We start from the raw sequence: 16,890 nt of genomic DNA on the forward strand, positions 1-16,890 counted from the left end.
TTTTTTTTTAATTGCTGGGATGCTGGGGCCAGGCAGGGCAGTGACGGGGGGGATCGGGGGAGCAGGTTGCAAATGGGGCCAGGCAGGGCAGGGATCAGGGGTGGGGCTCAGGGGGCAGGCAGGGGATGGGGCCAGGTGAGGCAGTGACTGGCAGTGAGGCAGTGACTTGGAGGGTTTGGGGGGCAGGCAGAGGATGGGGCTAGGCAGGGCAGCCATCACTGCAAGACACACGTGAGTGCTCATGTGGATGCGCCCATTGAAGGCAAATTTGCTCCTGACATGGGCACATGTGTAGCTGTTTTCCCAGGCACAGTTTACTGTGCCTCATTTTAATGCACAGTAACATTAAGGTACATTAATTGCACATGTAGACATACCCAAAGAGGACCAGATCTGTCCCAAGACTCTTAGTAGAAAAGAGGTTATTCTAATTAGAGAACTTAATGGAAATATTTTGAGCCTCTACCCTGGGAGTAAAATTAATTTCTCTGGAAATAAAGTAACAACTTTCTAACTCAAATTATCAACGTTTTAAGTTACAGAGAGATAATGCAATCAGTCAGTTTAGTACAGGCCTGTTCTTATGTGAGTTAGAGGAACAGAGCTTAAAAGGGATGTAGGACAATAGTTTCAGCCTCTAACAGTTCAGATCCTTATTTCCTCTTCTTCCCCTTTAAATATTCCAGAAGAGAGAAGCAGCAGCAGTTAGCTGCTGGCATTAGATCAGTAATTTAGTGCACCTTGTCTTGTTTTCTTTAAAGAAACAAACAAAAAAAGAGCAAAATGTGCATATGACTAAGTAGGATAATGGGTTTGTTCTTCTGCTATAGAGATGTTGTTGGTGAAAGGACCTCATCAAACCAGTTCTCACTCAAGGAGGCTGGAACAAGGCACCCATGGCAACAAGGCATGTTCAATCTGAGCCAAATGGGGACAAGTGTGTTGCACCCTAAACACTAGCTTTCCTAGCTGAGATTCAACAGCAAAATGAAACACATTGGCTGAAGCTGAGAGAAACACATACAAGAACTCAAGGATGGTTCAGAGGTTTCCTTTCACATACAAAAACTTGCATACAAGAACACAAATAAGCAAGAACAGGTCAGTGGTTTCCTTTCTTTTTTTTTTATATTGCCCTGATATTTTATCTGTAGGGGGTAGGATTCACCTATATAGTAAGATCTTTGTTAACCAAGTGAAGTACAGGCAGTTCTTGACTTACAGTATTTCGAGTTACAACGTTTCGCACTTACAATGTTTATAAATTGACACCCTGTTTCAACTTATGACATCAGTTTCAACTTTACAATGCTTGATCCGATGCAACACCATGCCAGTGAACAAGTTCGTTGCATCACTCATCTCCCTGGAGAACATCTGTCCAAACTTCCTTGGACACCTTCTTTAAGAAAGCAGACAAGACTCCAGAAAAACCTGCAGCCAGGTCTCCTCAGAAGACTCCAGTCAAGAACCCTTCACAAAGTCTAACCAAGAGCCTTTCAAAAAACCCAGCAAAGTCACCTCAAAGAAATCCTTCAATATCAATATGATTGCTATTTACAATATAGATACATTAACGTAGCTATATTACTCATCTATAATTGATGGAGTACAAAATTCTGGGGTATTTTTGGTGAAAAAATAGGGTATTGGGCCTTGGTTCAGGAACCAATCCCACATTTATAACATTGTTTCTTATGAGAAAATTGGTTCTGACTTACAATGCTTCGACTTAAGACCCGGTTTTCAGGAACCAATTTTATCGTAAATCCAAGGACAGCCTGTACTTCGATTTACATACTTTTTAAAGGGTCCCAAACTCTTCTGTAATTTAAAAAGCTGGCTTTTGGCATTCCAATTAGATTTACAGATCTTAAAGGGCCAACAGCATTCTTGTCTGACCCCAGCATTCTTTCCTGCCTGTGGAAGGGGGTCGGACTTGATGATCTGCTCAGGTCCCTTTCGACCCTATTAACTATGAAACTATGAAACATTGGAATACCCAACTTAACTCTTAAAGCAGAGACTAAAGTCAATGCATTCAGTCATCTAGGTCTCAGACAGACAATGAGAGCTGCATGACACACACAAAGGGTGCATCTACATGAGATGGTCTACTGTTCAGTAGAGCTAATTACTGAGCAGTAAGCATCTGTGTCCACATGTGCAGATGCTTACTGCACAGTAAATGGCTCTAATCATGAGTAAATTTGCTACCTGCAAATGCAAGCAGCAAATTTACTTGAGATTAGTAACTGCACAGTAGTGCACGTGTAGACCTCTGATTGGGAGAAAATGTGCTCTCAGAAAGCCTGATAGCAGGTAGCAGGAAATTGCTCCCTGTCCCGGGGAGCTGCCTGCTGCCAGGGTGCGAGGACAATGTCCCCCTGCCTCGGTAGCAGGGAGCTCCAACACCTAGTTGGGGGATCCAGGCTGGGAGATCCTTATCTCCCAATGCCAGCTCTGTGGTCATGGAGCTGGTTCTGTGAGATAAGGATCTACTAGCCTGGGTCCTGTGACTGTGAGGCTTGAGCGGGGAGACAAGGATCACCCATCCCAGGCACCACAATATGCTCCTGGATCCCAGAGTGGTGGCTGGAAGGTCCCTGCTGGCAGGGGCTAGGGAGCCTGTTCCCTGCCCAGGTCCATGATCGCAGAGCTGGACAGTGAACAGGCTCTCCAGTATGTTCCCCATTTAGCTCCATGATTACAGAGCTGAGCTGGGAACAGGTTCTCCAGCCCCCATCCCATGATCATGGAGGTGGGGCTGGGAATTACTCCGGTCAGGGACAGGTCTTAGCCCTGTGCCCTGACCTGGCAATCAAAATCCTGGGCTTGGAAAGAGCTGCAGGAGTGGGGCAGGTTCCAGGTCCCAGCCCTATCTGCCACTGGGGCAGCTAGCAGCAAGCCCCCTGCTGGGCAGGGAATCCCTGCCCAGTCAGGGCCTCGTTGCTAGCTGCCCTACCAATAGATCAGGGCACGGGGCTGGGACCTGCCCCTCCCACATTGGCAATGTGTAGGGGGTGCTTGTGGGTGCACATGTATCCGCTGAATGTGGTGGTGCACCCCCTGCAAAAAGGCACCACCAACACTGTCCGCGATGCCTGTGGGCATTCGCCACTCAGCACCCCGTCGCTGCCGACACCACCAGTGGCATCTGCGGGCAGTCCGTGATTGCCGCTGGCCATTGCCAGCACTGTCAGTGGCATCTGTGGGTGGTCGCCAACTGCCAGTTGGTGCTCGCCACCTCCTCTCCCCTACTGCTGACAGCACCGCGGCCACCTGTGGGAGCTCCCTGCTTGCTGCCGCCATGCTCCCGGCACCAACAGCGCTGCTGCCCCCTGCAGGAGCTTGCTGTGACCCCACCATAACCCCCTGCCTCTGGGGCACACGGCGTTCATGCCCTCCCCTGCAGCTATTTTCAACTCCTCTGCCCCTGACTGGGGACATGGGGACAGGAGCTCCCAGCTGCTGGAGCAGGGGGACATTGTCCCTGCCCCAGCAGCAGGCAGGGAGCGATGTCCCAGCCCCCACCAGGAGACAGCTGTCTCCTAGCCAGGTGCTCCCTGCCAGCCCTTGGGCTAGCACCCAGGGGGAACCCATAGCTGCTGGCTGGTGCAGGGGCCTGGTACAGGGCAAGTGGGGACAGAAGTAGATCACTGCCAGGAGCAGCAAATCTGCTCCCAAGACCTTGCATGTAATAGACACCTGCCCAGAAGCGTTTACTCACAAGTTGTTTATTTGCAAGTAAACTGCTTCCAAATCAAATGAATGTGTAGACACCCCTAAAGTATACTACAGAGAAATTTCATTTTGGACTTTATGATGAAATCAGTCAAACTCTCTTGTGGTTTATGATTATTTTTGAATCCCAGCGGGAATTTATGACTAAACTCTCTTTCATTTTGTATGCTCAAGTGGTGCATATGCAGCTACATAATTGCAATTGTTGGTATTTACGCACCATTTGGGATTCTATTTCATTCTGGGGTGAAATAAATTGTTCTGCATGTGTACCTGCCAGAAGTAAAATGGAGAAAGATGGCTGTCTTACCTCAATAGCCTAGTGGGTAGGACACTTGCCCAGGTGGTAAAAGATCCAGATTCTAGGCTTCCCCCAACCCAGAACAGGCTTGAACCTTTCATTTTTACCAAAAAACTAGTCACCAGGCCATCAGCTAGGTATTGCCCCAAGCCCTCTCTAGCTCTCTTGAAGCTTTGCCTACATGCATCCTGCACTTAAAAGTCTTCAGCTAAATGGATAAGGAGCAATGGGAAAGTTTCTGCCCCATTGGGAGCAGGAGTACCAGTCAGAACCTTTTTTTCACTACCCTAAATCTGGGTCGCGATCCCCGGCCCCACTGTTGACTCACTCACTCATGCTCAGCAGCACCAGCAGAGCCCAGGCTGGGCCGGGATCACAGTTGGGGGCCAGTGGTGGCGAGAGCTGCACGGACTGTGTGCTGGGAGAGCCCCACAGGTGGGAGAGGTGGAGCAAGAGGTGGACCACCCGCAACCCTGATTTGGGTTGTGACCTGAGGTTGGGAGCCACTGGTCTAAAACCTGGCTCTCCTGTGCCCTGGCTAAAAGGTGGAGAGCCTATCTCTTCTTCCCTGCCATCCTGGGTTTTGCCCAACTAATATTTTGGGAGTTGCCTGGTGTTATATGCACACCTGAGTGATTCGATTTCCTTGGGCAGCTGCCCAGGTGCTCAGCAGATGCTGAGTAGGCTCACGTGGACAGTGTGGAATTGCAAATTGTGCATAAGTGCTGAAAGCTGCAGTTCCACAGTCACATACATGGCATTTAGGCACATAAAGTGTGATAGGATTTATCCCTTAGCATTCTGGGATATTTGGCTACTGATTTATTCTCTTATGGACTTGTGATCTATTTGGCTATTTATCTATTCTCTTATGGACTTGTGTCTAGATAGATTAGATGATTAGCATTGTTTTTAGGAATTTACATAGGGGCACATGCATTTTAATTATATTTATTGCTAATTCTCCAAGCTTAGTTTTATTCTTCACTCCTTGGAGAGTGTTTAAACATCTTCCACCTTCTTCTTATTTGAAATGTACTCAGAGTTCAGTTAATTGTTATTCTCAACAACAGTTAATGCACCAATTCATTATACACCCTCAGGGTAAACTGAACACTTTACCACATATTTATGTCCAGACTTTACTGCAAACAAAAGAAGAGCCTGTAACTTTGGTTTTTATTTTGTCAAGCAGTGGGGGTGGAGGTGCTATAATGTTGCTGAGAGAAAGTATTCCAGTGACTCACTGAAAATGTGAAGTGGAACAAGAAGAAGGAATAGCCTGTAATCAGCATGCAGAACAGCTTCTGGTAAGGAAGGAGCCTGTGAAGTTCACAGGTTGCCAGAGAAGCTAGTTTCCCCAAAGTAAGAATTATCAGAGAACTGAATGGACTGCCTCTAGTATCACCAGATTATGACTGAAGAGAAGGGAGACCAAGAAAACACAGGGACATAATTCAGCATTGAGCTGCTGTTCTTCAACCAAAGAATTTCAAATGCTGGTAATACATTTTAATGAAGATTCATGTTCAGAGAGGCATTACTTGCCAGGACTGCACCAAGAGCAGTTGTTTCTTTCCTTCCCTTTATACTTTATGGCTCTGAGGCTTTGGCAGTAGCCAGCACACAGGAGCAGCAGCTGAAACTTACCGCTGTTGAGGGGAAATGTAACCTATTTTTTTGCTGTGGACATGTATCTGAGTGGGCAAAAAACTCTCCTGTTTTTGGTGCAAAAATTGAGTGACATCTCCCCCCAGCAGCAGCAAATCCTGCTTCCACTCCATAGGACTACATTTCCCAGAATGCCATTCACTCACTAAGCAGACAAAGTTCTTTAGGTGAATCTGATCTCTTTCATTACACCAACTTAAATAGTTGGGAAAAAATTATGTTTTCTCTTTTTTTAGCAAGCTATTGGGTTTTAAAATCCATTGTCAGGCTGAGGAAGAGAGGCTTCCTGATGAAGGGTTTTTAAACCCAAAAGCTTGCTAAAAAAATTTTTTTTTAATTCCCAACTATGTAAGTTGGTCTAATAAAAGATATCAGATTCACCTAAAGATATCAGATTCACCTAAAGAACCTTGTCTGCCTATGTCCTTAGACCAACATGGCTACAACCTACACCCTTTCACTCACTAACACACTCCTGCTTGCTGCCAGGGCTGAAGGGAAAGTGCAAGGAAAAGTGGGAATAGGGCGATGGGAGGATGAAGCACCCCCATTCCACTCCTCTACTCCATTCTTCCCGCCCCTGCTTCCCCACTCCCTGATTATGCAGTGCTCAGGGTTGGTGCCCCACTCACCATAGCCACTGACTCCATGGGTGTTCTAAGGCTCAAGCACCCAGTGAAAAAAATTAGCAGGTGCTCAGCACCCATGAGCCATGTTGGGTGACCCAGGCTGAAGTAATGCACTGCCTCTTCTGGGCATGAGTGGGGATTGGTGCAGGAACACACACACAAAAAAGCACCCACTGGCAAAAACCGAAGTAGGCACTTATGCCACCCACCCATCCTTATGGTACTGTTCATATTCAGTCTTTATCAATAACAACCTAAGTTGGCTGCAGGTTGTGATATCATTATAGGAAGGTACATGTCTAGCCTCACATTTCATGACACTCCTTAAAGGTAACCTTCCCTTACACAGTCAATTAATCTAAATTGTCTTAGGGTTCTTTTGGCAAAGTGAGATGAAGAAAACTATGCTATTTTAAATTAGACAAACAACTCCTGTCTCCGTTTTTCCTATAATCTGAGCTCAAGCTGGCTAATACAACAAGCTTCAGCAGCTTATCCCCTGAACACTTCACACTGTGGCTCTAGGAGGGCTGTCAGCAAAACCAAATATAGAGATTATTATTTAACCAGTTTCAATACATCTTAGAAAGCCATGCTGCCATGCATGGCGGTCTCTGACTTGGTTTCTACCATTAGAATTGAAGCACTTTTTCTTCCACTGCACATCTACCTGCATCAATTCAAATAGTTTAAAAGTCCAAATTATTTTTAAATGAGCATCCCTATCATTAGATACCATCAGACATCCAGCCTTTAGTGATGCTTTAAGACTCATCTTGTGTATTCCTCTGCCTCCAAAGATGGGTGTTTCTCTTCAGACTTTTCAATTATTTAAGACTTGTAAAAGCAATGTGTAAATGAAAGCATTTCAGTTGGCTAGCAAAGCTCACTCCATATGGATGTCACGGCACCATGGGTGAGGGACTGGTTTCTGGAGCTGCCTGCCTCCCTTCCCTCCACACATACTGGAGGTGCCATATGCTCAGGGAAGAGAAAATACCAAAAGAAAGGAGGACATTTCTGAAATGCTGTTACAGTCAGAAAAGAGGCTCTCTAAAAATGGCATTTGCTTATGCTGTACTCGTTTAGATTTGTTGCCTTCTCTGGAAGAGATTAATTTTTTATTGCTGCTCCCTCATGTTAGCCCTGCAAAGCCCACCCAGCTAGGGAGAAGGAGCAGGAGGCTATCCTACGTCACCGTCATCAATATATTTGACCAGTTTTAGTTGCTGAAACCTTAGACTGGATAACTGCCTGAACCATGAAGAAGCCTCCAAAGAGGAGCAGAAGAGCAGAACTCCAGGGCTGGACCCAGACATGTAGGCACATGCTAATTTGCAGCACTGGAGCAAAATTTGCTACCGGGATTTCCTGGTTACAAACAAACAAAAACTTGGAAAAAAAGTGGCACAATGCATTCCAAAGTGCCATGTAGGGCTGCCTTGAGATGGGGGAGAAAGCAGCCCTGGGCCCCCCTGTCTCTGCGTGCCTCAATACAGGGGCTCCACTGTGGAGCCCCCATGCTAAGGCATGTGGAGCCTCTATCTCAAGGCATACTGTACCCCAGCCAGCCACTCAGGTGGCTGGGGCACAGCATGCCTTGAGAGGAGGGAGCAGTAATCCCTTAGCTGGCTGTAGAGGCTGCTTGCCAGCTTGCTCTGTACTAGGGCACCATGTGACCCAGCCAGCACGCCCCCTGCAGCACATGGAACACCGGGACAGTGTGTCCCATTGAAAGTGCAAGAGCAGGAATGTGCACTCCAGCACAAAGTAGCAGCACAAATTTGTGCCACTACTGTTTGTGCTGCTGCAAATGTGTGCCCCTTTTCATGTATATGCAGCCCAGGAGGCTGACCCTGCAACCGTGGGGCAGCTTCCTGTCAACAGTAGAGACGTTTTGGGAGCAGGGGAAGGGGCCTCAAAGCCAGACTACAGAGCTAGGGTCACTTTTGCTAAACTCCACTAGATTAATTTAACTCTTGGCAGCAGTTAAGCTTCTTTTTAGGCTGCCTATAGACGTGTTCGTTTGCATTCTAATTAGAGTGCATCAGAGAAGATGTGATTAATCAAGTCTGCTCCATTTCCTGCTTAGAATGCTCCAGTGTCACCTCACTATCATGTATATGAAACCCCTCACATTTCAAAATGGTGGCATGGGTGCTTTAAATAAACTTCATCAAATGAGCTTTAGATAAGGGGCCCCTGCATCCATTTTGAAACACCTGGGGGGCTTAATACATGTGACAGTGAGACATTTTAATTAGAGCGGCTGTCTGGGAACTGCTCTAATTAAAATGCCTCCCCCCCACCTCCAAGCATGTGTATAGGCAGCTTTGGAGGGGCCACATGAACAACAACAGTGCTGCTCCCAGCCCAGCTGCCACCACTGTCACTGCTGCTGTCCAGGGCTCACGCCTTGGTGTAATGCCTCTGCCTGTGAGCATGAAATTCCTGGTGCACTGATACTTTTGTTTGTGTTGTCCTGCAGCTACCGACCGGCAGCCTTGAACAGAGCCCAGAGGGAGTCAGTGCAAGTAAACTGTACAGACTCCCAAGCAGATTGAATCTACACAGCATGGCCAATTTACTGCTCTGTCACCTCCTACATGGAAGAAGGGATTCTGTAGAAGCCTAAGCAAGAGGAGGGGCATACCCCTGTAGAGGTATCACCCTTCCCCTTCTAGCCTAGAAGGTGGCAGATTATGCACAGTACAAGAAGCCCTCTTCCCACACTGGCTTTCATCCAGCATAGCATCTACGCATATGCTTAATGTTAAGCATGTGGATAGTGCTGCTGAAGTAAATGAGACTCTAGCACGTTTAAATAGCACACACCAGATGCATCTACACATTCATTAATGCGCTTTGCTACTGCACATTAAATTTAGTACCTCTAATGTGAGGTATTAACTAAATGAGCATTAGGCTCCCCTAATGTGCAGTAGCAAAAACTATGTTTTGGAAGGTTATGGAAAGATGGAAAGTTATTTTTGTTTCAAAATTTCTGTTGAATTTTATTTTAAAATACTTAAAAATAATCAAAATGTTCAAATGCGAACTAATATTTTTGACTTTTTAAATCCAAAGTGAATTAGAATAAACTGAAAATTAAAAAAACTCAAAACTGTGCTGGCCCCGAGCAATTCTCCCCAGTGCCAGAATTGCCAGTAAATTGAAAAATCCATTAATCATGGACTTTACTCTGAATTCCATGTACTTTGGTGAGAACAGGAACTCCTACTCCTAGTCTCCAGCCAAATGCCAAATAAAGAGAGATGGAGGTAGGCAGTCCTGGCCCTGTACCTGTTAACAAAGTAATACTCAGAGACAGCATTTTACTTTGCACCAACGGATGGAACAGATCTCAGAAGCTTGTGCTTGTTCAAGGGCTCTAAGCCATCACTGCAGGACATTATGACTAAGTCCAATGGCAAAAATGATACAAACCAGTTTATCATGTGCAGCAGAGGAGATTTGCCAAAACAAGGTTGTTTGCTCTTAGGGGGCACATCTACACATTAATGTGTCTGAATAAATTCCAGTGCAGTTCACAAAGGAGTTTATCGCTCCCATGTGCAGCGTTTACATGGACTGCTGGACACTGAGCCAGAGCAGTGCAACTGCAGCTAGCAGGGGGCCCTAGGGGTCAGCCTGCCAGCCTGGGGCTACTCCAACCCAGCCCAATGTGCTATGAAGGGGTTTTCTGGGGCACAAGGGAAGCACCCTTGTGTTCATCCAGCCTGTCAGCAGAATATGCAATATGCATTGCAGCAGAGTAAATAACTCCACTGTAGGATAGTACTTGTGGCTGGCAGTACTCTCCTACAGCAGAGTTAATTAGTTTACTCCGTCCTAATAGCACTGCACATGTAGACAGTGATGTTTTACTGCTGAGCTAATTACTCAACTCTGCAGTAAACATCTTGTGTAGACGTGTCCAGTTACATGTAAAGTGATGCACAGTTTGGAAATACTTCACTTGGCTTTTAAATTGTAGGGACTGCATGGATGGCATTTAGAAAAATAATCATTTTATTTTTAAAACAAGGAAATTTGATCCGGAGTCAGTGAGCTATGGTAACCATATGGTGCCCCTGAGGCAATCTTTACAGGGTCTTTTTTCAGAACAGAACCACATTTTTACATGGTTTCACTTCTTAAAAATATACAAAAGCAAACAAATCCAATGCCCAAGGACCCTCATTTCCTTAACTGACTGCAGCAGCTGTTTGCTTGGGCTGCACTGTGTCTGCACAGAGGCTTTCAGAGTGACAAAGTTCAAACTGAGGCAGCTCTCCAAAGAAGCAAGGCCAATTTTAAACCACAGTCTCAGAATTGTTCTCCCAAGAATGTGAAAAAAATATACTAAGCATTTTAGTCTGCACATTATGGTTATGTTGAGTTTTTTTCTCCCTATTTTAAAATGAATGTCAGTGTTTTATGGCTCTTCTTTTATTTCTATTTTTACAATTTAGAGAGAGAAGACTTGATGATGTTTGTAAAAAAAGACATTAAGTAAAATAGGTAGCCTCTATCTTCAATTGTGTGTTTTAATGCCTTTTGTTTCTTCAATAAAAATGAAACCAGATTATACAGCAACAAAAGTACATCTGTAGTTTCTATCGTTCTCACAAAAAATAGCCACTAATGTAAAACAAAACAAAAAATAAAACCAAAACCAGAACCAAACAATCCTCCAAACCATTCTCTTCCCAACCACCAGAATCATAATAATCACAACAGAAATACTTGAAAGATGTTGTACACCCCTGAAACATGGAATATGCCAAATGTTGGCCGATTTTGGATTTTAAACTTCATTGCAGAACAAGAAAGTTTTTTTACATCTCTGCCTGCCATCTGACACGTCCAGGGAAGGAATTCTACCTGATCAACACATCAAAGAGCTACTCAACACAGCTGACAAAGACACTCTCATGTACCCAGAGGGACAGCCTTCCATTTTCAGCTCCCTCTGTGCAAAAATGAAGTTTATTTCCTACCTATGGGGACTTTTTACCATCTTGTATCATCTACACTTTTCCCAGGGCCTGACGAAGGGACTTTGATCCTGAAAGCTTTCAAAAAAGGACAATTTTCTTGCCATTTTCCAGCTGGTCTAATAAAAGGTATCATTTTGGAACCAAGATTCTCGTTTTTTGTATGAAAGATGTTGAGGCAGATTTTCAGTCATGCATCAGCCTTTCTTTGTCAGCAATATAAATGTGCCTGCACTTCAGTATTTGCAATGAACTAACAACTAGAATAATGCTGAGATATATGAGTAGGGACCAAGGATTAAGTCTATCCATGACAAATTAGGTACAAAAGTAGGTACAAAAATACTAAAAAAAGGAGGTTTAGTTTTGTAAATGTAGACCTTTATTGAAACATGTATGCATATCTCTCTCTCTCTCTCTCTCTCTCTCTCTCCACTTCAGATAAAATGCACACATACACACACACAAGTATATATGTGGGAATAGACTGCACACCAACCTTATATCTTCTTCTGAAGTACTTTGTGCTAGTTTGATTCCAGGAAAGACAGATGAGAATGGCAATTCTTGTTTCCCTACTACTGTGATTTTGCCCTATTTCTATCCACAACCACACCTACCAACCTTGCTTCTTCCATCAAAGTCTCAATGCAAATTTATCCTCTTGCATGTGCTCACTCCTACCCTGAGGGTCTTCAAAAGGAGGCTAGATAATCACCTAGCTGGGGTCGTTTCACCCCAGCATTCTTTCTTGCCCATGGCAGGGGGTTGGACTTGATGATCTGCTCAGGTCCCTTCCGACCCTACAAACTATGAAACTATGGATGCATTGAATCAGGCACTGAATTTGTTCTTTTTGGGATCAAGCTTACTATCCAGCTATAAATACACATTTTTTAAAAGACAAAAGGCACCCCAAGCCCTGGGTCTTCTATTCAGTAGCACTATTTTATGAATCATGCCCCATTTTCTTTAGCGTGTAGTAGTTATAATTTGGTTGCTGAAGACACTCAGCTGTCAGGCTATTGCCCTACAACACAATGGAAGCATAATGATTATTTCATACCAGCTGTGTTAATCATGCCTGATTCACATCTCTTTTGCATGCTTATACAGTAGTGAATGGTATTCAAACAGTATCTTCTTAGAAGTACTTTAGAAATTATTGCAGTCTGCCCAGTCAGTGTAAACTATGGATAGTTCCAGTGCAAAACTTCTGAATGCATTCACGTTAAATGTCTGTATTATTAAAAATGTTGCAATTAGCTTATGATTAATAGATACTGACCATTTGCTGATGCCATGATCATGGCTTGAAGCATTTCAGTATCAAACTGGTTGTTTGGCCAGGCTCCACCTTCTTCTCCATTCTGTGAGCTAAGGAGAAACAAAACAAACACAGAATTACCACTGCACAAGGACAGAAACTGGAGCAGGGCCTGGGTTGGATGATAGGGATTTTATCAGCAAGTATAAAGCACCAAACAATGTTGATTCTTATAAGCACACCTGTCAATAAAGCACTGTGGAGCTAAGGCATTTTCCAAGGTCTCTCTTTTTTGGGGTTTCTCAAGAAAAACAATCATTAAGCACCTGTTTTTTAAAGGTAGTTCACTGCCTACAAATGTAGGTAAGATCCTACGGTGGAATTCAATTTCCTTTTGTGCATCTAGCTTTCTAAATGTGTCAGTGGAATTTCTGGCACTTACATGCAGGTTGTGAACCTACTGCCCCCTGGACTGTGGAAGTATAGGAAGTGTAAGTGTGCACACTTAGACAGAATGGATATATGTATATAGCCACATACTTGCCTTAGGTTATGCACTGAGTAGGCAACTTTGTGGCTATGTACACACATCCATTCTGGACACATACCTGTGACAAAGTAATGAAAATGTAGCTTTCCAAAAGCCCATAATTAGTGGATGCTAGACTCCAGAGGATGAAGAGCCCCCAGCTCCCCATTTTTACCCCAGTACTTAAGTGGTTTGGAAGCAGGAGATACAGGCTCTAAACCCTTCGCGTGTATGGTGAGTTTGAACCTTCCCCTCTCTGACTTCCAAGCATGTTGCACTAGTCACTAAACCATGTGTTAGGCCAATGATGGCCAAAAGGTGTGCCACAACACACTAGAATGATGGAAATGTGCCATAAGATCCCCCATGTGAGGAGATAAATTAGGTGTAGTCAATTATTTTGGCTGGATTTTGGTGAGATTTGAGGGCTGCACATATAAAACCAGTGGTGAAGTTATCATTTTAACACATTTTTGATAAAAACAAACCATATGCAAAAAAATCAAACATCTGCTATGACATATTTAATTTGATTAATTTTTCCCCCTGATTTATGTTTTCTTGAGTAGTGTATACAGAGAAGATTGCATAATAGCTCAAAATAAAGTCTTTTTCCCCAGGGAAAAAAAGATCAGCCAGCAGGACAGTCAGCCAAGGGAGGACACCTCTACCCCAACCCCCAGCAGAGCCCTGCCACTGCCCAAATGCCCCTCAAATCATAAGGAAGCTCCTGCCTACACCCCAATATGCCTCTCAAGAGCCACCTGCACCCCAAATCCTCCTGCCTTCCACCCCTTTCTGCCTATGCTTGCCCCCACAAAGCTTGAGGAAGCCCAGTAGCCCTCTCCAGCCTGCCCCAGCTCCCTGCCAGGGCTATGCAGGCTGCGCTCACCTGTAGCCCAGGGGTCCATCTTCCCCCAGGAGGAGCCTCAGCCTCAGCCCCAACCCCAGGGCATGAGGGGTGGTCTCACCTGGGAGGACAGGATGGGAGCAGAGCTGGCTACAGCTGGGAGGTGACAGGTGGCAGGGCTGGCTTGCAGTGCTACATGGGGGGACCTCCTACACTCACACGGCCAGCAGGAGGGGTTTTGGGTGGGCACTGGCATACAACCAGCAGTAAGGGCTGCTCTTGTCTCCTCAGGTATAGACCAGGGTTTGGGAGGGGCAGACAACAGAAAGAGCAGGGCATGGCAGGGTGAGGTCCTGCTCCTGTTGCCCTTAAGTGGCACCAGCTTAAGGCTCTCCTCCATATCTTTTCTGAATGTAGATCTATCTCAGTGCACATCTGCAGTTGGGGTACCATGACATTCAGAAAAATTATGGAGGGGAGCCTTGAGGGTAAAAAGGTTGAGAATCACTGGTATAGAAGCTAATATTTTGCTTAAAGAAAGATGTATTTTACAGAATTTTTTGAAAGCATGTCACTGGTATGATTTCCTTTGGCAGGGGAATGTTTTGGGAAAAAAAATATATCCACACACAAAGACACACTTATACCTTTTCTGCTGTAAGAATGAAGTGTGCTACCAATTTTAATCCAGAAAAAAGTGTGCTCCAGGTATCAGAAGTTTGGGAAACACAGGGGTAGGTATTACTTGGATCCCCCGCACTTGGCTCTCTGGACAGCTAAAAAAAATTCAGAACCATGAGGAAGGGACCAAATTAGATGGTATCAGTGAGAAGGCTGCTGGCCCTAGAAGGAAGCAGGTCATAGATTTTAGCCTGGACTCTTGCTCTTACTGTGCCAGAAGCTTTCTTAGTTACTATTAAATGCAAGAGGCAGTGGCTTAGCCTCAGGAGTGCAGGACAGAGTCTTAGATATTGCTTGATAGTGAAGAGAGTACTCTCCTTGGAAGTCTAAACTGGCAAGAGGGACACACAGAACCCAGGTCTTCTGCTTCCTGGGCAAGCGTCTTAATCACTCTGCTATTGAGGCTAAAATGTGAGGAAATTCTCCTCCCCCCCATGCATTTTTTCTGGGCCTTATGCTCAGGTATGTGCATACTTACCTTTGTATATACTCAGCTAGTGCACAGCCCTACTGTGTATGCTGAGTCTCCACATGTACACTTATGCAGGCACAGAATAAATTCAGGGCCAAAAATGGCCAGAGATGGCTGAAGCATTACCATTTCAGCACAAAAAATGAAAAAGGATTCTGTCTCTAGCAAAAAATGCCTGTTTTGTCTATCTATTAGGCATTTAAATGGACTTGAGTGCCTAAATGTGATTCTGTTCTACCTTGTTCAAATCCCTGAAAAAAAGTTAATACAAAAGTTGGGGGCAGGGGTCATCACTGCTTTTTTTGTGAAAGGTGTTACAAAAGCAGTTGCATTAATGTAGGGATGTCAAAAATACTGCCCATGGGTCAAAGCCCCACCATGTGGCTCCTGGTACTGCCTCTGGGTCTGATTTGACCCACATAGGGCACAGCGTGTCTGTGGTGTGGGGTCAGTCTGCAGGCCAGATCTGGCCCATGGACCCCTTCTCCTTTCCCTACTTCCCCTCCCCCTCCCTCACCACACCTGATTCAGTAGCTGATCCAGTGGGTCTGGGACCTGCATCTGCACAGTGGTCATCCTGGCCACACTGTGCCACATGTGGCATCTGCTCTGGGAAGTGTACCACACACAGCACGTGCGCCAACTGGTCTGGACATGCAGCGTGGGTCCTGGACTGGCTGGAGCAGGCACTGCATGTGGTGCAGTCCCAGAGTTGTTGGGGTGGGTGCCATATATAGTGCAGCCCAGCCAGGGCAGTCACTGCATGCAGCACAGCTGCTGCTCTGGCTGGCTGGACTATGCCACACACAGTGCCAAGTCCAGCCATTCTGGAATCTGTGCAGCATGGGTCTCAGATCAGATGGAGCACCTGCTAGATCAGGTATGCTAGGGAAGAAGAGGGGGAAGGGGTCCATGCATGGGCAACTGGTGCCTCCCGAGTCTGGGGGGGCACCAGATTGCCGACTTTACCCCAGTGGCTGATCCCCGACTGGGGGGCAGGGGATCCCCCAGTGATAGATTGCTGACCAGGGTGGGGGGATCCCCCAACAGCCAATCACCAACCAGGGTGGGGGTTCCCCCAGCGGCTGATTGCTAGCCAGGGTGAGGGGTCCCCCAATGGCTGATTGCCGAGCACAGAACCACCAGAGATGAAACCAGTGAAACCAGAAGTGCACCTCCACCAGCACTTCCAGTTTTGTGGCTGGCACTCCCAGGGGGTGCACAGCCAATCTCAGGGGGTGCACGTGCACCTGTGTGCACCCCCTGTGTGTTGCCAATGTGTCCATGGGCTGGATCTGGCCTGCAGACTGGATGAGGTTGACACTCCTGCATTAACAGGTTTTCAGGAGCTTGAACAGGATGAAAAAGAATTGCATAAGGATGCCTAAATCTACCTAGATGCCCAAAAGGTGGAATAGGATCTGGCCCCAGATGCCTAACTCCCATTAACTTCAATGGGCATTGGAAGCTTAAATATTTTTTAAAATCTTGCTTCATCCTTAGCTGAATTCTTAAGCACTAAACATTTTTTAAAGTCTCCCCTTAAGGGCCAAAATCTAATATAATAAAGGGCCGGCAGTGACTGGCTGCTGGGGCTCCGCCTCTTCAGGCAGCGGGGTGGGAGCCCGCTGCTCGGCGGGGGGAGGCAGAGGGGAGGCAGAGGCCAGCGGGTGGGGGGCGGGGGGCAAGCGCTGCCGCAGTGTCATCAGGCAGTAGGAAGACCCCCGGCTCTGTGGGCGAGGGCGG

At 45.9% G+C, this 16,890-nt stretch overlaps 1 protein-coding gene across 1 annotated transcript in view; it reads right to left on the bottom strand.

Annotated features, from left to right (window-relative positions):
• LOC109290179 (protocadherin gamma-C5-like) overlaps positions 1-16,890 on the bottom strand; it is a 49,874-nt gene that overhangs the window by 6,243 nt on the left and 26,741 nt on the right. Inside the window, exon 3 of the mRNA XM_019506583.1 lies at positions 12,634-12,722. Coding sequence (XP_019362128.1) covers positions 12,634-12,722 — 89 coding nt within the window. The remainder of the gene's footprint in view (positions 1-12,633; positions 12,723-16,890) is intronic.

This window comes from Gavialis gangeticus, unplaced genomic scaffold (assembly GCF_001723915.1).
Source record: "Gavialis gangeticus isolate Ggan-Ray unplaced genomic scaffold, GavGan_comp1, whole genome shotgun sequence".
In the NCBI taxonomy this organism is placed as follows: domain Eukaryota; kingdom Metazoa; phylum Chordata; order Crocodylia; family Gavialidae; genus Gavialis; species Gavialis gangeticus.